The sequence below is a fragment of the Schistocerca americana genome, chromosome 1 (assembly GCF_021461395.2).
Source record: "Schistocerca americana isolate TAMUIC-IGC-003095 chromosome 1, iqSchAmer2.1, whole genome shotgun sequence".
Lineage (NCBI taxonomy): Eukaryota > Metazoa > Arthropoda > Insecta > Orthoptera > Acrididae > Schistocerca > Schistocerca americana.
In genome coordinates this window covers 870173976-870199343 of record NC_060119.1, presented here as the reverse complement: position 1 = coordinate 870199343, position 25368 = coordinate 870173976, and the positions used below count along the sequence as shown (strand labels likewise).

Sequence of the window (25368 nt, the reverse complement as noted above, 5' to 3'; positions counted from 1 at the left end):
GTCGGTCAACTGCCGTTTGTGTATGAGAGAGCGGTTGGAAACTTTCCTCATGTCAGCACGTTGTAGGTGTCACCACCGGCGCCAACCTTGTGTGAATGCTCTGAAAAACTAATCATTTGCATATCACAGCATCTTCTTCCTGTCGGCTAAATTTCGCGTCTGTAGCGCGTCATCTTCGTAGTGTAGCAATTTTAATGGCCAGTAGTGTATAAAGTATTTTGATGTTTCGCATTAATTTAAGGTATTTTGATGTTGTCTTTCGAGGTGATAACAATATAGATTTGTTAAGTAATGACTCAAAACAGTATATGATTTTTAATAGAGAGATATGAGTCTCTTGAGAAAACTGAGTTGGAGAAGCTGCGCAGGTTGTGAATCCTACGGTTTTGTTCGTAACAAGAGATGCAGACCAGACTAGACACGTGTGCTTGCGTTCCAGGGTCCCGAGTGGAAATTCCTGCGGGCGAAGCTATCGCCGACATTCACGTCGGGCAAGATGCGCGCCATGTTCCCGCTGGTGGTGAGCTGCGACCAGCAGATGCTCCACTACCTGCGCTCAAAGCTGTCCGCCCAGGGCACCGTCGAGCTGGACATTAAGGAGGTGAGCCGCGAACAGCACAACTCAAGAGCTCCAGAGCGCTTCTGGCAGGCTCTACCCGGAGGGACTGCAGAAATTACATATCCCTCTTCACTCTAGCGTAGTCCAAACAGCAAGAATCGCTTCTTCGGATCTCGAAGATTTCGATCTTTTGTGGCGCATCAGCATAGGCCACCAATATTTATATTTCTGTCAATGATAACTTTCCCTCTCTGCTTAGATCCTCCAAATCATCGCTGACCATTGGTTTTCAGATTGTAATGCATCTTTGCAAAGCGGCATCATACTTTTCTACCGTGAAAAGAGTAACTGCATACTCTACTGTTTGGAATTTAAACCAGCACATGCTAGTAATATACCCAGATCCAAAACTCCCTTGCATATATTTATCATAATTGTAGTTTTATCCAGAGTTAGAAATCCAAAAGTTTCATTTGATATCTGAGGTGATATTGGGTTCTGAATAACAAACAAAATCCTTGCCGAATGTTTGTTTGTTTTCAGCTTCCACTTCAAATGAAACATATATCAGAACCGCTTCAGTATGGCTGCCATTGTCTTGCCACAACCCCAGTATTCGTAATGAAAATAAATTGCCGTCTCAAATGACACACATCTGTAGCTGTGTGACAAACCTCTAGGATTGACCCTGCTGACACCCTGCCTCGTCCTTTAGCAATGGCTGCTTGTGATGTCGTTGTTATGGCGTCAGTCAACCTATTGATCGTACTAAAAGATGTATTTTAATTCAAATGAGCTTTTGTACAATCACAAATTGCGTTAAATTTTGTGGCAGATTCAGTGCATCAAAATAAAAATCGAAGTCCATCACAGACTCCCGGGAATCCATCACAGACTGCCGGTTCTGTTTGCATGTAAATCATATAATACGGCTGATACGGGGACAGAAGAGCTAAAATATCTTCTTCTTGTCGTGTGGATCCTAAAGCTTGCGCCACATCCCGCATCTCTGTTGCCAGACGCCTCGATCTCGCTATTCTTTGCTAATCCTCTTTTCTTTGTCGCCTCTTGGATTGCCCTTAGCCAATCTTTTCGTAATATTCCTCTTCCTTTGCTTCTAAGAGATTGCATGAAAGTACTCTCTCTGCCCACCGGTCTTTTTCAATTCTTTTGACAGCTTAGATTAGATTAGATTTGCTTTCATTCCGATTGATCCATAGTGAGGAGGTTCTCCAGGATGTAGAACATGTCAGAAAAACAACAATACATGACAAATATTTGCAATTAAGCAAATAAGCTAATGTACCATCCCACAGGTCCCAAGTGGAATGATCGTCATTTTTTAATGAACACTATATGAAAGAGTCATTTTACAAATACTAATACACTGAATTTAAAATAAAAAAGTTTTTTTTGTTTATTTATTAGCTAATAAACGTGTAATACAACTACTATAATACAATGAACACATTACTGCACAGAAATAGTGCAGAAGTTAGATTGTACTTACACACACACACACACACACACACACACACACACTGAAACGTCCCCTTTGAAGAATTATACATGACTGTGCTTAAACTGACACACAATATTTTGTTAGCGCAACGCAATCTGACTTTCAAAATTCCCTACAAAAGAATGGCCCTGACTAACATTAAACTATACCTTTCACAAATCACTTACCTCACAAAATTCTTCGCTGCTCAAGCTACTGCAATACAGCGAGCGCCACTACTGCCAGCTAAATAAAAGATTCAAACTATGGAAGGCACTAACTACTGATAGGGATAGTTAGCAAATGAAAGATATTAATAGAGAACAAACAATGTATTTACCTTGATATCATCATATATAAATATAGCAGTTCATGAAAAATTACAAAACTCCGCCATCTCTCTCCCCACATCCACCACTGCTGGCGGCTCACCTCCAACTGCGCAACGCTACGCGCTGTTCACATCCAGCTGCCGCTGCCCAACACTACAATGGCGAGTATTACAACAATGCAAAGCAGCCACAGACTGCACACAGCACAGCCAGTGATTTTCATACAGAGGTGGCGTTACCAATAAAAAAACCTAAACAGCCTACTCACAACACACACACACACACACACACACACACACACACACACACATATTTACAATGAACACATTAATGCACTGAAATTGTGCAGAAGTTATATTAGTTGGTTTTACTGAGAACTTCATCAATGGAGTAGGAGTTGGCCACCAATAAATCCTTTAGGCTTCTCTTAAACTGAATTTCTTTGATTGTTAAGCTTTTTGTGGCTGCTGGCAAGTTATTGAAAATGTGTGTTCCTGAATAATGCACACCTTTTTGTACAAGAATAAGTGACTTTAAATCCTTGTGAAGATTATTCTTATTTCTAGTATTGATTCCATGAATTGAGCTGTTGGTTTGAAAAAGTGATATACTTTTAATGACAAATTTCATTAAGGAATAAATATATTGGGAAGCAGTAGTTAGTATCCCTAGTTCCCTAAACAGGCTTCTGCAGGATGTTCTTGACTTCACACCACATACAACTCTTACTACACGTTTTTGTGGCCAGAAGACTTTAGCTTGGCTTGATGAATCACCCCAAAAAATAATCCCATATGACATTATGGAATGAAAGTAAGCATAGTATGCCAGATTTTTCGTTTTTATATCCCCTATGTCTGACACAATTCGCATTGCAAGTAGAGATTTGTTAAGACGCTTCAGCAGTTCTGTGGTGTGCTCCTCCCAGTTCAATTTGTTATCAAGCTGTAATCCCAAGAATTTAACACTGTCAACTTCTTCTATCTGCTTGTCATCGTATGTTAGGCATAAACTCGTGGGACACCCCTTACAAGTTATGAACTGCATGTAGGTGTTTTTTCAAAGTTTAGTGACAAAGAATTGGCTAGGAACCAGTGATTAATGTCCACAAATATTTTATTAGCTGATCTTTGTAAGACTACACTTGATTAGCTATTTATTGCAACGTTTGTATCATCAGCAAACAAAACGAACTTGGGATCTGGTAATGTTACTAATGAAAGGTCATTGATATACACAAGAAAAAGTAAGGGCCCTAAAATGGAACCTTGTGGGACCCCACATGTAATTAGTTCCCAGTTGGATGATGCCTGATAGCTTGATACATGTCTCTTTCCTAATAAGACCCTTTGTTTCCTGCCAGAGATATAAGATTTGAACCATTCATGCCCTAATGATCCTAGCTGACTTTCTTCTATTCTGTCCGTAATACTGTAATGGGTCTGCGTCGTTTCTCTTATTTTCTTGTTTCTACATGCTCTTCTTTCTATGAATTACCAAAACCCATTCCCATAACTTGTTATTGGTTCCACAATGGGTTTGTGTAATCGCACTTTAACATTTAAACCCGTTTTTGAGGGACAAAGCATCGGATGTAGTTTTTGAATAGCCGCCCTTCCGTGCCTGATCCATTGTTAGATAAATCTGTTGAAACTAACTCTTTAATTTTTTTAAGCACTGACCAACACAATTTTCCCTGACAAAGACAACTCAATCTTAACCTATTCATTTATTACTCACCATATACAAGCCCAACGCAATCTGACTGCTATATATTGACAACATGACTTCCATTAATTAACACAAAAGAATAGCCCTGAATTGCAAGAAATCCTAACAATAATATAAATCCAAAAAATATGAAATAAATAAATATGAAACTACCTCCAACTCTGTTAATTATCTAAACTCGATGACGAACCGGATAGTGGAAACCCCATTCTTTTTTATAAGTCACTTACCTCACAGAAAATCTTCATAACACGAACTACAGCAATTACAGCGAGTAGCAACAACAGCCAGCTAAATAAAGAGATTATAATTACTATAGACTAACTGCTAAGAGGCATATGGTTAGCGAAAGAAAGATTTTGTTGTAGAGCAAACAATGTATTTGCAAAATTTTACCTTATTCATGTGACATCCAGTTCCAAAAATTATATAGCTGTCAATAATTCCACTAACCAAACATTATGAACCATACATCCATTATCATACCTTTCCCTGCATATTTTCTTATAAGACATTTCATCTCACTTTACAATGCGTGTCCCACCAACTCAGAGTCTCCACTAAGAAAAACGTGTTCACACACTGCTCTACCCACTCGCTAACTGCTAGTCCGTCCAACCACAGAATCTCTTGCCGAGGGCGCAGAGCGCTGTCTATAGCGCTGCCAACATACATACACTGTCACATCTTCCGTCGCATGCTAGGACACTACGCTGGTACCTAAACAGCTCGAGTACCTAAGCCGAGCAGGGCTCGGAAGGCCCAACGGTGCCGACCGACCGCCGTGTCATTCTCAGCTGATAGGCGTCACTAGATGCGGATATGGAAGGGCATTTGGTCAGCACACCGCTCTCCCTACCGTTGTCAGTTTTCGTAACCGGAGCAGCCACTTATCAGCCGAGTAACTCCTCAATTGACCTCAAAAGCGCTGAGTGTGTAATCTCCCCCTCATTTATCGACCTTAGTGACAGTGAAAAATTAAACCATGTGTACCTAATGGAAATTTGGGAAAAGCAATCGTCACCGAAGTTAATCTTTCGGTAAAGAGGGAGAAAGGTTACATCTAAATGAAAGGAAAAATGCAAATGAAATTGATGGAAATTAATTTTGAAAAAGGGGAAAGCTAATAAAGAAAGTAATTGTGCGGTCGTTACATTAACAATTAACTGGCGTTAATTAGATATTTGAGATTTGGGGAAAATTATGGTCGCCAGTCCTATGGACAACTACTATAATAACTGAAAAAGAAAGGTTAATGCACATATAATTAGCACTAAAAGTGTGGCAACTGAAGGTTGACACGTGTTGCGTGTAAACTGAATGTTAGTCAGAAGTAATATATTTCGCTGCACTCTGACTTAATTTAGCAAAAGAATTAATAAAACCGGAAAATTGAAAGTTAATTTAGTGACTGAAATTAATAGCGAACTTTGTTTCAGAGGCACTACGAAATTAAATAACATAAGGTTAGTCTTGGGCTACCTCAACAATCATCTCAAAAGCAACTTGAATCTACACTATTTAGAAATAAGAGATTTAACTTTGAACTTGAATTAAATGATTCTGAACAATTAACAATAGTAAAATTTAGTACGTACCAAGATGAGCTGCAGTCACAGGTAAGCTAAAATATGGTAACAAAACTCGCACTCTTAATTTGTGCTTGTGTAAATATAATTCTGTTTGGTTATGGTAGCCAGCTATGAATACTTTAACTGAACTTTGAAATTAAAGCAGTGAAATGGTATGATAATACTTTAATGCTGGCATTTGAATTTCAACGATCTCGGGTTCATTCCGGAAAAGAAAGGGACCCTGCTTGGTAATGCAATTGGAACAATGGGCAACAAAGGTTCATGCTAAGTTGCTGTATTTTTGTGATGCAAATGGAACAGTTTGAAAAGCTGAGGTCTGCCATACAGTTCTAAAACTTTATGTGCTTTCAGTCTTCCTTGTTGGTTGATGGAAGGTTTGAAGTCGTCGATCGAGGAGGTGGCGGCAATCACTTATTGTCGGCCGTCGCTGTTGCAGAAGCTGGATGTTGGCGCGCCTTCTTCTCGACACTGTCCGCGACACCGTGTCAGAAACTATCATAGCAAGTCGAGCGCAATTACATGCTGCCAAACCCCGAAAACGCGGCAACTCGCGGGAGCGTCTTACAACACACCTGCTCCACCGCCCTAGTCCAGCCAGCCTCTCTCTGCTCTGCCCGCGCTCCATGCGGCAGAGTTAACACTACCAAAGATCCTAAACACTTTGGTTCTCCACACGACCTATCGATGTCATCGTTCGATAGCATAGTTTTCCCTAGGCCAGACCCAGTGTAAAAATACAAACAATATTTACAAACCAAACCAATTATACATCGACATAAATCCATATATATATATATATATATATATATATATATATATATATATATATATATATATACACTCCTGGAAATTGAAATAAGAACACCGTGAATTCATTGTCCCAGGAAGGGGAAACTTTATTGACACATTCCTGGGGTCAGATACATCACATGATCACACTGACAGAACCACAGGCACATAGACACAGGCAACAGAGCATGCACAATGTCGGCACTAGTACAGTGTATATCCACCTTTCGCAGCAATGCAGGCTGCTATTCTCCCGTGGAGACGATCGTAGAGATGCTGGATGTAGTCCTGTGGAACGGCTTGCCATGCCATTTCCACCTGGCGCCTCAGCTGGACCAGCGTTCGTGCTGGACGTGCAGACCGCGTGAGACGACGCTTCATCCAGTCCCAAACATGCTCAATGGGGGACAGATCCGGAGACCTTGCTGGCCAGGGTAGTTGACTTACACCTTCTAGAGCACGTTGGGTGGCACGGGATACATGCGGACGTGCATTGTCCTGTTGGAACAGCAAGTTCCCTTGCCGGTCTAGGAATGGTAGAACGATGGGTTCGATGACGGTTTGGATGTACCGTGCACTATTCAGTGTCCCCTCGACGATCACCAGTGGTGTACGGCCAGTGTAGGAGATCGCTCCCCACACCATGATGCCGGGTGTTGGCCCTGTGTGCCTCGGTCGTATGCAGTCCTGATTGTGGCGCTCACCTGCACGGCGCCAAACACGCATACGACCATCATTGGCACCAAGGCAGAAGCGACTCTCGTCGCTGAAGACGACACGTCTCCATTCGTCCCTCCATTCACGCCTGTCGCGACACCACTGGAGGCGGGCTGCACGATGTTGGGGCGTGAGTGGAAGCCGGCCTAACGGTGTGCGGTACCGTAGCCCAGCTTCATGGAGACGGTTGCGAATGGTCCTCGCCGATACCCCAGGAGCAACAGTGTCCCTAATTTGCTGGGAAGTGGCGGTGCGGTCCCCTACGGCACTGCGTAGGATCCTACGGTCTTGGCGTGCAGCCGTGCGTCGCTGCGGTCCGGTCCCAGGTCGACGGGCACGTGCACCTTCCGCCGACCACTGGCGACAACATCGATGTACTGTGGAGACCTCACGCCTCACGTGTTGAGCAATTCGGCGGTACGTCCACCCGGCCTCCCGCATGCCCACTATACGCCCTCGCTCAAAGTCCGTCAACTGCACATACGGTTCACGTCCACGCTGTCGCGGCATGCTACCAGTGTTAAAGACTGCGATGGAGCTCCATATGCCACGGCAAACTGGCTGACACTGACGGCGGCGGTGCACAAATGCTGCGCAGCTAGCGCCATTCGACGGCCAACACCGCGGTTCCTGGTGTGTCCGCTGTGCCGTGCGTGTGATCATTGCTTGTACAGCCCTCTCGCAGTGTCCGGAGCAAGTATGGTGGGTCTGACACACCGGTGTCAATGTGTTCTTTTTTCCATTTCCAGGAGTGTATATATGCCCGTCGACCAGGGACCGGACCGCAGCGACGCACGGATGCACGCCAAGACCGTAGGATCCTACGCAGTGCCGTAGGGGACCGCACCGCCACTTCCCAGCAAATTAGGGACACTGTTGCTCCTGGGGTATCGGCGAGGACCATTCGCAACCGTCTCCATGAAGCTGGGCTACGGTCCCGCACACCGTTACGCCGTCTTCCGCTCACGCCCCAACATCGTGCAGCCCGCCTCCAGTGGTGTCGCGACAAGTGTGACTGGAGGGACGAATGGAGACGTGTCGTCTTCAGCGATGAGAGTCGCTTCTGCCTTGGTGCCAATGATGGTCGTATGCGTGTTTGGCGCCGTGCAGGTGAGCGCCACAATCAGGACTGCATACGACCGAGGCACACAGGGCCAACACCCGGCATCATGGTGTGGGGAGCGATCTCCTACACTGGCCGTACACCACTGGTGATCGTCGAGGGGACACTGAACAGTGCACGGTACATCCAAACCGTCATCGAACCCATCGTTCTACCATTCCTAGACCGGCAAGGGAACTTGCTGTTCCAACAGGACAATGCACGTCCGCATGTATCCCGTGCCACCCAACGTGCTCTAGAAGGTGTAAGTCAACTACCCTGGCCAGCAAGGTCTCCGGATCTGTCCCCCATTGAGCATGTTTGGGACTGGATGAAGCGTCGTCTCACGCGGTCTGCACATCCAGCACGAACGCTGGTCCAACTGAGGCGCCAGGTGGAAATGGCATGGCAAGCCGTTCCACAGGACTACATCCAGCATCTCTACGATCGTCTCCACGGGAGAATAGCAGCCTGCATTGCTGCGAAAGGTGGATATACACTGTACTAGTGCCGACATTGTGCATGCTCTGTTGCCTGTGTCTATGTGCCTGTGGTTCTGTCAGTGTGATCATGTGATGTATCTGACCCCAGGAATGTGTCAATAAAGTTTCCCCTTCCTGGGACAATGAATTCACGGTGTTCTTATTTCAATTTCCAGGAGTGTATATATAGTAACACAATTACAATATATAAAGACACAGAAATGTCATATCTTCAGGTAACAAAATAAGGAAATAAATTATAGTACAATGGATGGAAATAGGAGGATATGCATTTCCGGCGTTACAGGTGCACCCCACTTGCCAACAGTGCTCGGCAGGCCCAAACTGTCACCCATCCAAGCGCTAGCCAAATACGAAGCGCTTAACTACGGTGATCTGACAGGGACCGGTGTTACCACTACGACAAGCCTGTTGGCATGCTGAATGTAATGATTCATAATTATTTTAGCTATTTATGACTTTACTTTCCATGTAACACTGGCTCATTCACAAATGCATTTCACTGTGACACTTAAGACAAAAAATTGTGTTAAAAGTGTGCTGTTTGAGTGTGGCACTTAACATCGTCTCAGGTGACAGCCCGCTGCACTACGGACGTGATCAACAGCTGCGCTTTCGGCATCTCCAGCAACTCGGTGGGCAACCCGGACGCAGAGTTCCGCGAGCTCGGCAAGAAGACCTTCGAATACGGCATTCACAGGTCGCTCGAGGTATGTCTCGAAGGCTTTTTTTTCTCTGTATTTCGTTTTCTTTTTTAAGTTACAACAGATTTCCAACTGAAATTAATTTCTGTTTTTTTAACCTGTAGTGATTATTGAAAACTTGCGCTAGGCCGGGACTCTAAACCCGTATTTTGCGCTTATCGGGATGGGCAAATCATTGGTTGGGTTCCGCACTGGTACAAATTTTCATTTGTCACTATAGGTTGATAGAATTGCAGTCTCAGCATTTATGAATAGTTTGCACTGAAATCAATAGTTTATGTCACTGAGCTTTCATTATTTCATTCTCACCGATCCTTTCATTCACTTCAGAGGACATAATTAACTTTATGTGCTATTATTCAGCTGTTGCTGGAGTGCAATGAATGAAGACTTCAATACTCTTCTCTTATCGCCCGTTCCGCTTGGAAAAACGTTTCCCAGTGCAAACTGCACAAAGAAAAGCAAGAACAAAATCAAGTAAACGTGATGTCTTCAGATGAGAGAGTGTTCGCTGCTAGTCAGTTACTTCACTGCAACATGACACCTCCATGACAACTGCCTAGCCATGAGCTGTCAGAAGCGTTTGATTAGCTATACGCCTGGTTGTCAGGCAGCAAACAAGTTGGTCTCCGTTCTACACGGAAGACTTCACCTTGCAGCTCTGTATCCTGTGGTCGGACGTCGTCTTTATAAACTTGCAGACCCTGTCAAATAGAGAACATTAAAAAGGCATTGAAAGAGTTAGGTGATGATTGTTTGTGTTAAAATATTGTAACGTATTACTATCTTTACGACGTTTCTCATCGAGCCATATACGTTATCTCGCATTTCTAGCTGTTTCTCTCACACAAATAATGATAAAAATTCAGAAATTCAGGGTCGCCACCAGCCAAAGCCCTTCCTAATCATTTAGAAAAAAACGGAGCTGGAAAATTATTAGTTTAATTACTTTAATAATTTAATTACAAGTATGCAAATTTCTTTAAGTAGCCAGATAAATAGCACTCCATGTCGTGCATGAAGCAACTTGATTAATTCAGGATTGGAAATCGGAGTAAGTGGGTAAGATCGACACCATAGAATTTATCTTTCACGTAGATTATTTATTGTATCTAAGTATTTGGTTGCACATCCTAACTACACATAACTGGTGCCTGGCTAGAAATATTTAAGTAAGAATTACGTGTGAATGTAACAGAGCACAATTACCTACAGCAAGAAGAAACACAGAAAACGGGGGTGGGGGACAATGATACTATCATCTCCTTTGCATTCATACCATAAAAATATCTCAGTGAGATTCGCATTACGATTCTACGCACGCAATGTTCTGGACAGGGGTTTAACCAATGCACGAGGTTGTGAGATAATTAATTATTCAACATAATAAATGCGTCTACTGCTTGCAAACGGCTGAACTAGAGCACGTGGTGCATTCCGAATCAAATTGTTGTGCCACTTTGTAGAAAGCGCACGAAAGAACAGATATTCTTGCAGAAACTATAGCTCATTAAACAAGCAAACTATTAAAATAAAGCCTATTGCGGTGCTGTGGTGGACCAGAAGGGTCACTGATTACCAAACACGTGGCACAAAATCGACACACAAAGACAAAAGCAACTTCCGCAAATATAAGATTAAAAATAATTAAAAATCATACTCGCTTCGACACAGTATTACACTCACGTACGGTTGAAGTGATCCTGACCAGCTTTTCCTAATCATATTTACCGTTTGAAATTCTACTTCATCGTTGTTCAAAATGAACAAAGTAACTTCCACACCTTAACTTAAACACCCAAAAATCGCCTATTTAAAGCAATATAATATGGCACATTCGGAAAAATAACTCGCTTCACACGCTTCAGTTAAGCTGAAGTTCTTAAGTATTTCAACAATTAAACATAACGAAGTCGTAACTCAACCTGCTTCCTGTCACCTGAATCCCCCCTTAAGAGCTACGACCCGTACTCACCAAGCGTTCATCGAAGAGTGCCGCTTTCCCTTTCGAGATTACCTAGCTCCCCGTGCAGCGGAAGCTACTAGAGGGGTAGCCCTCCGTCACCAACCTCACACACAAAAACTGCCTTCGACTAAGATGGGTAAACCTCTATGTTCAGGTATTGGAAACTAAGTTGGTCATCCTGTGCTCTCTTTCGAACGAGAAGCAACATCGTCTGCTCCCAGCAGACGGTGACCAACTCAGCGTTTCCCACAAAACAAAACCGAAACCCCTGAGTGCTCAGTCTTTTTGGAAGAGCTCATGAATTGAGCTAAGACCAGGTAGTAAAGTGAATAAGTTGTACCGAATTCGACAAGCGTCTTATGAAACGACTTCACAGAGACGTTTCAATATCTTCGGTGTACACTCCAAAATGAGTGACGGAGAGTCATTTCGTAGTAGTGCAGTTGTCCGGAGGCAGATTTTACAGCTACCTTACCAACAGACAGTTTGAGACAAGACACGTCAGGATGACAGGCTGCTCATTCGGTGAACTGACCGACGTTTGGGTCATTACGGCTGTAACAATGGAAGCATTGTGGATATTGGACGTACGAGTGATAGGAAGAGTCTGGAATACAACTGGCTTCCGATCTCAAGCAAGTGTGAGTCTCGGGTCGCTCTCTATCCTATCCAGAGAAATGACGTGTCATTAATAAGTGTAGCATCCTCTGACGTTGCAATACAAATTATTTTCTCTCTGCATTCTTTCTGTCGCATCCCAGTAACACCCCAAAAACGACTGGCATGAGCACTTGCGTTTCCGGGTCGAGCATTGTTCAGTAACAAAAACGCGCTCACATTTCGACTGGACACGCATGGTAACTGTAAATATGAAGATATTACAGGCTGCACATTCCCAGATCATTTGCGGTCACGCGGTGGCATGCCCTCTCCTACGATTTCGAATCTCCTCCAGTTATCCCCCAAGTTACACAGACTGCGTTGTAAATTTCCAGGAAACTTACTCATCTTCGGAAGTGTTCCAGCAAGAAATCGCCCTTCCCCACGCATCATGGTACCCTATGGGTATCCTCGTTCTGCAAGGTACTTAAGTGTGATTTGCAGAGTATCCATGTAGATTTAGAAGTAGATCCTTACATGTCCAACGATGTCATCTACAATCTAAGACAAAAAAAGGACGCACCACGAAAGAATTAACCGACTGGGACGAAAATCGATAGATGTGATGTACATGTACAGACAAACATATGATTACAATTTCAGAAAAATTCGATGATTTATTCAAGAGGTAGAGCTTCCACATTGAGCAAGACAATAACGTTTTTGTCAACTTCTGGGTCTTATGGAAGCACCTATTCGGATTGGCATTGATTTATAGAGTTGTTGGATGTTCTCCCGAGGGATATCGTGCCAAATTCTGTCCAGTTGGTGCTTCAGATCGTCAAAATCTCGAGATGGTTGGAGGGCCCTGCGCATAATGCTCCAAACGTTCTCAACGGGGAAGAGATCCGACGACCTCGTTGGCCAAGCTAGGATTTGGCAAGCACGAAGACAAGCAGAGAAGCTCTAGTCACGTGTGAGGGGTGTGGGGTGGGTGTGGGGGGAGGGGGGAGGGAGGGCGTTGCTGAAATGTAAGCCCATGCCATGAAGGGCAACAGTATGGGGTGTACATTATCGTCGGCCTACCACTGTGCTGTAAGCGTTCAGCGGATGACAACCAAAAGAGACCTGATATGAAAAGAAGTGGCTCCCCAGACCATCACCCTTACGGCGGGCGACGTCAGGTTGCTATCCCACGGCTGTCCAAGCCGCCTGGAGACATGTCTTCGCTGGTGATCGGGGCTCAGTTCGAAACGGGGCTCATCACCGCAGATGATTTTACTCCAGTCAATGAGATTCCAGGTCGAAGACGTGTCTGGAAGCGCTTCAGTTGCTCAATTTGTGAAGCTCTTTATCTTGGATAAGTCATCCAATTTTTCTGACATTATAATCATTTCTTTGTCTGTACATGTACATCGCATCTACAGGTTTCCGTACCTTTCGGATAATTCTTCGTTGTGCGTCTTTTTACCATGTTCAGGATTTTATGGAATTATGTATGTAGCATATACATCCGGAATTTACAGCGGAAATTTTGTGATTACCTGAAATCTGAGGGTATCTGACCTTTTATTTACTAAATGCAAGGCTTCATAGCTCGCTGTCTTGTATATTCTGTTAAAAAGACACAAATGCCCAACCCTAGTTTCAAAAACAATAGCCGCGCGGGATTAGCCGAGCGGTCTCGGCGCTGCAGTCATGGACTGTGCGGCTGGTCCCGGCGGAGGCTCGAGTCCTCCCTCGGCATGGGTGTCTGTGTTTGTCCTTAGGATAATTTAGGTTAAGTAGTGTGTAAGCTTAGGGACTGATGACCTTAGCAGTTAAGTCCCATAAGATTTCACACACATTTTAATGAACATTTAGGTGTAAGATGGCCGCTGTGGCCGAGCGGTTCTAGGCGCTTCAGTCCGGAACCGCGCTGCTGCTACGGTCGCAGGTTCGAATCCTGCCTCGGGCATGGATGTGAGTGATGTCCTTAGGTTAGCTAGGTTTAAGTAGTTCTAAGTCTAGGGGACTGATGACCTCAGATGTTAAGTCCCATAGTGCTCAGAGCCATTTGAACCATCTGAATATAAAGTTATTTCAGAAGTACCCCAAGAAAGTGTGATACGATGGTTACTGATTACAATGCATGTAACTGACCTAGTGGATAACGGTGGAAGTTCGATGTGGGAATTTGCAGATGATGCGGTTTTCTATAAGAAGTTAGCGACAGCAGAGGACTGTAGCGATTTGCGGTTTCCACAGAGAACCTCTGTCTCGAAATCTGGCAGAAAATCTAAAGAGATTCTAGCCGTTTCTAAATTCCCCCAGCGGCAATACAGTCAATGCACTCACTGCGCTATAATAATAGTGATGTTGGTGATGACAGTGCCACTAACGCAGAGTTACCATATACGGTTCTCCGAAATTCCTTTACCAAAGAAGACTTAGTAAATATTCCAGAATTCGAACCAAAAACAACTGCCCACATGACTAACTTAGAGTAGAAAGATGGAAGTCACATCGATACCCAAGAAAGAAAATAGGAGTAGTCCGCTAATTTACAGACCCATGTCACTAACGTCGATTTGCAGTAAGAGTTTAGAACATATACCGCGTTCGTTCATTATGAGTTACCTCGAGGAAAACAATTCGTTGACAAACAGCTGACATGCATTCAGGAAATATTGACCTTCTGAAACACAAATAGCTCTTTATTGTCACAAAGTAGTGAGTGCTATTGACTGGCGATGTCAAACCGATTCCATATTTTTAGATTTACAGAAGGTTTTTGACACCGTACCTCACAAGCGACTTCTAATTAAATTGCGCACTTATGGACTATCGTCTCAGCTGTGGGACCGGGTACGTGATTTCCTGCGACAAGGGTCACAGTTCATAGTAACTGACGAAAGTCATCGATTAAAGAAGAAGTAATATCTGGCGTTCCTCAAGTAAGTGTTGTAGGCCCTGTGCTGTTCATGATCTTCATAAACGATTTAGGAGACAATCTGAGTAGGACTCTTAGATTGTTTGCAGACGATTATGTCATTTAAAGTCTTATAAATTCATCAGATGATCAAAACAAATTGCAGAAAGATTTAGACAAGATATCTGTATGGTGCGAAAACGGGAAATTGACTGTAAATGATGAAAAGTGTGAAGTCATTCACATGATTACCAAAAGGAATCCGGTAAATTTCGGTTACACGATAAATCACACAAATCTAAAGGTTGTAAAATCAACTGAAACTTGGAAATCGTAATAACGAATAACAACATAGATGATGTTGTGGGCAAAGAAAACCAAAGACTACGATTTATTGGCACATCACTGAGAAAATGCAACAGGTTTGCTAAAGAAACTGTCTACACTACGCTTGTACGTCCTTTGGAGTGCTACTGTGCGATGTTGGATGCGGATCAGATAGGATCGACAGAAGTCATAGAAAAAGTTCAAAGAAGAGCAACTCGTTTTGTACTATCGCGAAATACGGAAGAGAGCGCCACGGACATGGTACGTAAGTTGCAATCATTAAAACAAAGGCGTTTTTCGTTGCGGCGGGATCTTGTCCTGAAATTTCAGTTACCAACTTTCTCTTCAGAGTCTGAAACTATATAGGGAGGAATGATCATCATAATCAAATAAGAGAAATCAGAGCGCGCACAGCACGCTGTTCGAGAGTGGAACGGAGAGAAGTAGATTGAAAGTGGTACGGTGAACCCTCTGTCAGGCACTTAATTGTGAATTGCAGAGTAATCATGTAGATGTAGAGGTACAGAGGACAGATGACTGGTAGTTGACCCAGAACGTAAATAAATTTCACATATTACGCACAAATAGATAAAGAAATCCATCTGTAGAACTGCACTGACGAATCATTTGAAACAGCAACTTTTGTGAAATATCTAGGACTAACCATCCGGAGCAACCTAAACTGGAAAGATCACATAAAACAAAAAGTAGGAAAAGCAGATGCCTGGCTGACATTCGTAGGAAGAAAAGGAATTGTAATTCATCCATGAAAGAACTGGCTTACAAAAGTTTAACGGACTCTTGAGTATTACTTATCTCTCTGGGACCCTTAACATGTTTGATTAATAGAAGAGATAGACAAGATCTAACGAAGAGCAGGATGTTAAATCGGCGCGAGAGCGTTACAGAGACGCTTAAAAAACTTAATCGGCAGACGCTACAAGAGGCTTATTCATTATGGAGACACTTGCTATTGAAATTCTTTTAAAATACATTCCGGAAATATTCGGAAAACATATTACTTCCTCCCACATATGTCTCGCGAAATGACCACAACGAGAAAATCCGAGAAATTAGAGCTAACACAGAGGTTTACGACATACTTTCCAAGCGCCATTCAAGAACAGAACAGGGAAAGTATGGTAGGGAGGGGGGGGGGGGGGGGGAGAGGAGCCAGGAGATACAGACAGTGGTGCCAGAAGTACTCTATGCGATTCACCATAATTTAGTTTGCGGTTTATTGATTACTGATGTAGATAGGGCCAGGGTGCGCTGGAGAAAAGTCCTCCCCCATTACGCGGCTGTACCCCTTTGGTGTCTCCAACAATGCCGTACCACCCTTCCTTTGTTTTTATTATGAGAGAAGAATCGAGGAGTCGAAAGCTAGTGCCCACATATACTCTGCTCCTCACGATCTCCACCGTGGAAACTGCCAAGCTTGCCATCCACCTGACATGTGGATCACCATCAACACTGACACACCCCTGGCTATATGACACACTGCGTAGCGATTTGGTAATCAGAAACTCCCTTTGTTGACCCGAGAAAAGCATTCTTACCCCACCAGCATTCTAAACGCCTTCTTTTGGGTCGAGCACCGTCGCAAAAATGTGTACAGCCTCTAATACGTACGGTACAGGACTGCTTCCTGATACAATCACGCTGAAAAGGTTTTTACTCAAATAATTCCAGCCGAACACTGAAATGGTATAAGTCATGGACCTCATGTACGCCATTGCCCGATATTAACTAATGATTTGAAACCAAGGTCTTACGGAAACATAATTTTTGCCCGTTTTGGGTTAAAATGGTTCAAATGGCTCTGAGCACTATGGGACTTAACATCTGTCGTCATCAGTCCCCTAGAACTTAGAACAACTTAAACCTAACTAACCTAAGGAAATCAGACACATCCATGCCCGAGGCAGGATTCGAACCTGCGACCGTAGCAGTCGTGCGGTTCCGGACTGAGCGCCTAGAAGTTTTGGGTTAGATTGGTGTTACATAAAGTAACCTTATGTCAGGACTTCTTTGACTATTTGTTGCCTCGTAACCTTTGTCTTTTCCTCTGATCAGTTCATTTTCGTGCTATTCTTTCTGGATATTCCTGGAGCTGACTGCTCTTCTTTTATTTGGTCCCATATTTTGTTTATTTTCGTTTTTCAGACCTACTTCTTTGTTCTAGATCTTAGATAAATCATATTAAAAATTTGCTCCGGTTAAGTATTAGGACTTATTAAGTGCCCTTAGAACATAATCCTTATTTTTCTCATGCCTTGTGTAACTTTCTCCACGCACTTGTAAATTTCTTGTTGCCTCTTTAACACATTGTTTCTTCGATTTGGCCAACTATGAACATGTAAAGGATTATTTTATTGTTTATTTCATACATTTACCCGACTTTGCTCATACTCAAGCAGTCCAGCAGATAGAGGCCGTTTGGTCAGGTTATCGTGCAGTGGAGCCTTAATTTTGTGTCTCAGGTTGGAAATGTCTCAGACTAGAAAAGTAATTTTATTTTACTTTGCACGGTCAGTGTAGCATTTTTACGCGGTCACGAGTCCAGGAGAGGCCCTGCAGGCAATGTCGTGCTGTGAGCAAAGGCATTCGCGTCGGTCATCTGATGGTGTAGCCCATTAACACCAAATTTCGCCGCACTGTCGTAATGGATACGCTCGTCGTACGTTCCACATTGATTTCTGCGGTTATTTCACACAGTGTTGCTTGTCTGTTAGTACTGACAACTGTAAGCAAACGCTGCTGCTCTCGGTCGTTTAGTGAAGGCTATCTGCCACTGCGTTGTCCGTCGTGAGAGGTAACGCTAGATATTCTGTATTTTCGGCACACTCTTGACGCTGTGGATCTCGGAATATTGAACTTCGTAACGATTTCCGAAATAGAACGTCCCATGCGTCTAGCTCCAACTACCATCCCGCGCTCAAAGTCTTTTACTTACCGTCGTGTGGCCATAATGACGTCGGGCACCTTTTCACATGAATCACAGGAGAACGAATGACAGCTCCGCCAATGCACTGCCCTTTTATACCTTGTGTTCGCGATACTATCGCCATCTGTTTATGTGCATATCGTTATCCCATGACTTTTGGCTTTATGTGGGAAGGCGTGGACTTCCTACGAGGCGTTTGTTGGCGCCCAAATAATTTTATTTCCGCTGCAAATCTTCTGTTAGAGATCCTGTCACTGCTTTTTGAAATGAAAATGCTGAAATTTTTAAAATGAAATAAGGTGTTGTCGGCCAGCAGTGACAGAGTTGTGCTCGGCAGGTGCTGGTGTTCTTCTTCACGCCGTACCTGTCCCGCCTGCTGCGCTGCGTGTACCTGCAGAAGGAGACCAACGAGTTCCTGCGGCGCGTCTTCTGGGAGACGCTGACGGCCCGCGAGAAGGGCACGGCCGCGGGCGCGCCGCTGCGCAACGACCTCATCGACCACCTGATCCAGCTCAAGAACCAGGGCTCCATACAGCGCGACGCCGACGACGCCGCCGACGGCCCGGACGACGGCGACGCTGCACTGGCGCTGCCTGTCAGCGACGCGGACGAAGACGTCCTCAGGAGGAAGTTCGGTACGTACCGAACGCACCGTCTTAAGCCGTCGGCGCTCGGACCTTGTTTGCGAACGTCAACGTTGGGCCTGCCGACTTCAACGTGGTGGTGCACGCTCAGAAACGGTGCGACTTGTGCATACGTAACGTGTGCTCCAGGTTGGGTATACGCCATCGCAACGCGCTCCAGCAGCAATTGTCGGATGTTTCTAGTTCTTAAATCTCACTGTTTACGAAATAGGCGCGCATAAATTTCCTACGTTAGGTATATTAAAACGCACATTTCCTCCATTGTCCACACGCTTGTCATGTTGTTCTGTCTGTAGTAAACATAAATGAGAAGTGGACATGTGCGGCTGGTCCTGCCGGAGGTCCGAGTCCTCCTTCGGGCAAGGGTGTGTGTGTTTGTCCTTAGGATGATTTAGGTTCAGTAGTGTGTAAACTTAGGGACTGATGACCTTAGCAGTTAAGTCTCATAAGACTTCACACACATTTGAACATTTTTTTTTTGAACTGGACATGTTTTAAGGTAAAAGGAAAGTACCCTGTCCAGTCAATAAGGACATCGGCTTATAATAATTCCATTACAAATGCGGCGATACAAATTTACAATAGTTCTTCACATAAGATAAAAATTATTTCACCCATCTCACTAAAACATTAAGGTCATTCTTAGCCCGCCCGGTTAGCCGTGCGGTCTAACGCACGGCTTTCCGGATTGGGAAGGAGCGCCTGGTCCCCGGCACGAATCCGTCCGGCGGACTTGTGTCGAGGTCCGGTCAGCCGGCCAGTCTGTGTACTGTTTTTAGGCGGTTTTCCATCTGCCTCGGCGAATGCGTGCTGGTTCCCCTTATTCCGCCTCAGCTACACTATGTCGGCGATTGCTGACCAGACAAGTTGCTCCACGTACGCGTACACACCACAATTACTCTACCACGCCAAGATAGGAGTTACACTCGTCTGGTGTCAAACGTTCCCTGGGTGGGGGGGGGTCACCGGAGGCCGAATCCCACAATAACCTGAAAGAGTGTTCGGTTCGGTGTGGGGCGGCGGAGGGGTGAAGTGGACTGCGGCAGTCGTTGTGGGGTTGTGGAGCACTGAGGCTGCGGCGGGGACGGAGCCTCTCCGTCGTTTCTAGGCCCCCGGTTAACATGCAATTCAATACAATACAAGGTCATTCTTACTTGATCACTATTCCTATTCAGTAGCAGAATCTTTACAACATGTGAATCACGAAACTTAAAAGAAAAAGAGGAAAAATATATTACTGCAAGTAGTGCAAGCTGTCCCATAGATTAAGCCAATGGAACAAACTCGCTCCTTAAAAAGAGTGCACTTATATTTACATGACATCGAATATTATAGTAAATGGTTCAAATGGCTCTGAGCACTATGGGACTTAACTTCTGAGGTCATCAGTCCCCTAGAACTTAGAACTACTTAAACCTAACTAACCTAAGGACATTACACACATCCATGCCCGAGGCAGTATTCGAACCTGCGTCCGTAGCGGTCACGCGGTTCCAGACTGTAGCGCCTAGAACCGCTCGGCTACTCCGGCCGGCGAATATTATAGTACCTACTTATATTAAACTAATAAGAAATAATCAGAACCTATTAAAATCGAGAACGTTACAAAAAAAATTAGATGTAGTGTCACTCGAACCAAAACCATACCACACTTCCCATAAAGAATCGGCAATGCTACTTAGTACACTTTTTTTTAATCTCATTTTGTTCGTTATTGGTCGTTGTATTTGTTCGGGGCGGACGTCCCATGAAGCTTGTCCAACTTCATCGTTGACCCATGCACTCAGTTTTTATTACACAGAGCAGCTAACCCTTTGACCGAACATACTTTTTTTGTTCATCTCATTTTGTTCGTTATTGTTCGTTCTATTTGTTCGGGGCGGACGTCCCATGACACTTTTTCAACTTCATCGTTGATCCATTAACTAAGTTTTTTATTACAGAGGGCAGCTAACCTTCTGACCGAACACGCTGAGTTGCCGTGCCGGCTATGTAGTCTGGGCTACCGTGCCAGCATACGCTAAATCGAATACAAATATTTGATTGCCAATCCAAACACGTTACCATCTCCTGAAAGCCTTAATCGTAGCTATGTTACTAAGTTAAACTTAATTATAACAAACTGTACCAAAAACAATGCGCCTTTGATGGATCCTCAACATACCGTTGCTTTCAAATGGCATACTCTCATAATACTCAAGCTGCAGCAATTCTTTTACCACGAATATGATGTTTCTCATTGTTGTGTCTAGACAAGACAGCCTAGACACAATGAGAGGAAGCCGAAAGGCACGCGCTACGCTCACGCAGATGGGCGTGAGGTCTGAGACAGGATACGTAATGAATGCTATAAAGAAATGTACGTAGCTTCTGGAATACTTAACTTTAATCCATCCTTTTGGTACATCTGGAGATTGTGGCGATACAAGTGAGACTCTTTAGATACATGCAATGCTACTAATGGCGCCTTGCTAGGTCGTAGCCATTGACTTAGCTGAAGGCTATTCTAACTATTGGCTTGGCTAATGAGCAATGCTTCGTCCATGTAGTCGCTAGCAAAGTCGTCCGCACAACTGGGGCGAGTGCTATTCCGTATCTCGAGACCTGCCTTGTGGTGGCGCTCGGTCTGCGATCACACAGTGGCGACACGCGGGTCCGACATGTACTAATGGACCGCGGCCGATTTAAAATTACCACCTAGCAAGTGTGGTGTCTGGCGGTGACACCACACTCATAATTTTATTGCAACGAATAGTACAATTAACGACGGGTTTTCGAGAGATTCTCAATTTGCTGGTGCCCAGAAATACCATACATACATAAGGCTTCAGCTGAGTGCCTATGTGGCGCCCACAACTCTAGACTGAAAGGAGATGGCGTGCATATGACGTAGGTGACGTTCTGCCATGTCATTGGTCAACGTTCAGACGCACTTTCAAAATATCTGACATGCTAGGTATTGCTCTGCACGTTCGGAAAGACTCTCCAACTTTTTACTCCACGGTATGACGTCAGAAACTCGGCATACTTCACAATCAACGTTCGGATCACGGCCCGTGTGCGACGGCTGTAGCTTCGGCAAAGATGTCACGCCAGGAAGAAAAGGGGCGGAGAGTAACACGGATATGATACGCGCTTTTGGGTGGCAATCATTAAAGCACAGGCGTTTCTCGTCGCGGCCAATATCTTTCCACGAAATTTCAATCAGCAAATTCCTCCTACGAATGCGAAAATATTTTGAAGAATCCCACCTACATAGGGAAAAACGATCATCGTAATAAAATAAGAGAAATCGTAGTTCCCATGGGGAGATTTAAGTGTTCGTTTCCCCACCCCCACTCCCCCAGTGCTATTCGAGCGTGGAACGGAATAGAAATAAGCTGAGTGGGTTATTTTCTTCTTTAGGGCCAGCAGAGGACAGGATTATTAGAGAGATGCGCCAGAATATCCACTTACAATGAGTAATCTTTATTAACGACAGACTTTTTCGGTATTTATTGTCATTGTCAATTACGTCTAGAATGATGTGACGTCCATATTACACCGTTAGTGAACTGTGTTATAACCGTCAATGTTGTGAGTAGGTGATACATGACGTAAATATATTGAAAATAATACATCAATTATGATTTGACAGTAGTTTGACAATTCTACACTTACGGCGTTATCTGTTTACAAAGATCTTTGGAAACACCACAAAGATCTTCGTAAACAGTTGCAGTCGTAAGAATAGAACTATCAAACTATAATCAACGTATTATTTGCAGCGTATTTACGTCATTTTCTTTCCATGTTACAACTCATTTTCTACAATTCATTAATCGTGGGAAACATACAAGAACAGAACGTTAGAATCATGGGGAACATGCACTCTTGGTGACGTCGGGTTACGTTGTGCACCGACAGTGTTTTGTTTTGTACGTCCCTGTTGCCGTGCGACGTAAATCATTGCTTCTTTACAGGTAACATAAAATGTTTCAGCGATCAGTACGACAGTTCCAAGCACACGGGTTACTGCGTAGAGTGAATCACAGACTTGGCTCGTGCAGTGGCAGTGTACTCAAATGCAGAGGTGTTTGGATTGTCTGACGGCGAGGCGCTCGCGCTCAACGTTTCTACCGGGAGAGATTTTCAGGACGAAAGTGCTGCACAGCGAAACTTTAGAAGCCATTAGTCGTCGTCTTAGGGAACATGGGGCATTTCGGCCTGATACTCGCGACCGTAAGGGGCCTAGAAGGACGAGGACACCGACGGCAGGCTGCAATTCTTCATGTAGTTGACGACGATCCTAGTGTCAGTACAAGGCATGGAGCTGCGACACTGAATATTGACAACATGACTGACTGGCAAGTGTTTAAACGAGGAGCAGCTATATCCTTACCATTTTACAGCGTGTGCAGGCGCCCTAATTTTAGTGCGACGGTGCTGTTCACAGATGAGGTGTCGCTTCAGCGAGATCAGATTGTAAATTTTCACAATCGGCATGTATGGGCAGACGTCAATCCTCACGCAGCTGTTGAAGCAAGTCACCAACAAAATTTTCTGTCAATGTTTGGACCGGCATTGTTGGGGACTTTGGTAGGGCCTCACATTCTTCCACACAGGCTCAACGGGCAAAGTTATCATAATTTCATAGAGAATGTTCTATTTGCTCTGTTAGCAGATGTGTCTTTATCTGTGCGAGAAAACGTGTTCTTCAGGCACGATGGAGCGTCTCCTCAAAAGTGTTACGTCGGTCGGCTTCTAAATAACAGTTTCGGTGAAAGATGAATAACTAGAGATGGACCAGCTGCCAGGACTCCACGCTCTCCGGACCAAAACCCACTGGACTTTTATTTGTGGGAGTGTTTGAAAGCTCTTGTGTGTGGAACCCCAGTACAAGATGTTCAGATTCTCCGTGCTCGTATTATGGAAGGCTTCGAAACCAATCGCAATGCTCCACAGACACAACAGCTCATTCCAGTTTCACTACGACGGTGGGTTGATGCATGTATCAAAGCCCACGGAGGGCGTATTGAACATCTCCTCTGACAAAGAGTTGCATGTGGTATGCTGGTGCGTCCTGTTCGTGTGGTTTTCCATGATTAAGAAATTGGAGAAGATGAGTTGTAACATGGAAACAGAGCGTATCCAGACCCATGCTCGTATGATATAATTTCTCCCTCAACGTATGAGGAATGTGTCTTCCAATTTGTGCCGCACATTTTTGTTACACCCTTTATTTACCGACTTGGGAAACTGCTCGTAAAATTTACAAACATGTCATAACATACTCGAGGTTCCCGAGTGTGTGTTTTGTAACTTTTCACACAACTTGCATTCCGAGACACCATGCTGCCTCATAAACACACAAAAAATTTTCCCCTGCTGGACTTCGGCTTCGTTTCGTGACTGGTACACATTCCCAAAATCTTAATTTCTCATCAGTCTCCTGTAAATTTGGTCTGTTAATTTTGCTGCTATCACCGTTGTGATGAATGAGCTGAGTGAAAGTACCTAAGCAAACATATACCTGGCTAAATGAAATGTATTCGCTGTTGCGAACATGGACAACTGTTAGCTGTATAATGGAATTACGACAGTGAAAATTTGTGCTGAACTGGGACTGGAAACCGGATTTCGCGCTTTCACGAGCGGTCGCCATAACATTAGCACGACACACGGCCAGACCCAAATTTCCATATGTCATCAATCATGTGTCGACAACGTGCACTCGTACATTCATTATCCACATTCCCGTACAGGGGAGGCATTTTAAGTGAAACCCGCTTGCCCGGTGTCGACAGATTAATACACTACTGGCCATTAAAATTGCTACACCAAGAAGAAATGAGGATGATAAACGAGTATTCATTGGACAGATATATTATGCTAGAACTGACATGTGATTACATTTTCACGCAATTTGGGTGCATAGATCCTGAGAAATCAGTACCCAGAACAACCACCTCTGGCCGTAATAACGGCCTTGAGTCGCCTGGGCATTGAGTCAAACAGAGCTTGGATGGCGTGTACAGGTACAGCTGCCCATGCAGCTTCAACACGATACCACAGTTCACCAGGAGTGGTGACTGGCGTACTGCGACGAGCCAGTTGCTCGGCCACCATTGACGAGACGTTTTCAATTGGTGAGAGATGTGGAGAATGTGATGGTCAGGGCAGCAGTCGAACTTTTTCTATATCCAGAAAGGCCCGTACAGGACCTGCAACATGCGGTCGTGCATTATCCTGCTCAAATGTAGGGTTTCGCAGGGATCGAATGAAGGGTAGAGCCACGGGTCGTAACACGTCTGAAATGTAACGTCCACTGTTCAAAGTGCCGTCAATGCGAGTAAGAGGTGACCGAGACGTGTAAAGAATGGCACCCCATACCATCACGCCGGGTGATACGCCAGTATGGCGATGACGAATACACGCTTCCAATGTGCGTTCACCGCGAT

The 25368-nt window shown here is 44.3% G+C and overlaps 1 protein-coding gene across 1 annotated transcript in view; it reads left to right on the top strand.

Moving 5' to 3' along the window:
* The window catches only part of LOC124547093 (cytochrome P450 6k1-like), a 165896-nt gene that overhangs the window by 102883 nt on the left and 37645 nt on the right, over nt 1-25368 (top strand). The window contains exons 4-6 of the mRNA XM_047125084.1: nt 440-601; nt 9402-9539; nt 18622-18919. Coding sequence (XP_046981040.1) covers nt 440-601; nt 9402-9539; nt 18622-18919 — 598 coding nt within the window. The remainder of the gene's footprint in view (nt 1-439; nt 602-9401; nt 9540-18621; nt 18920-25368) is intronic.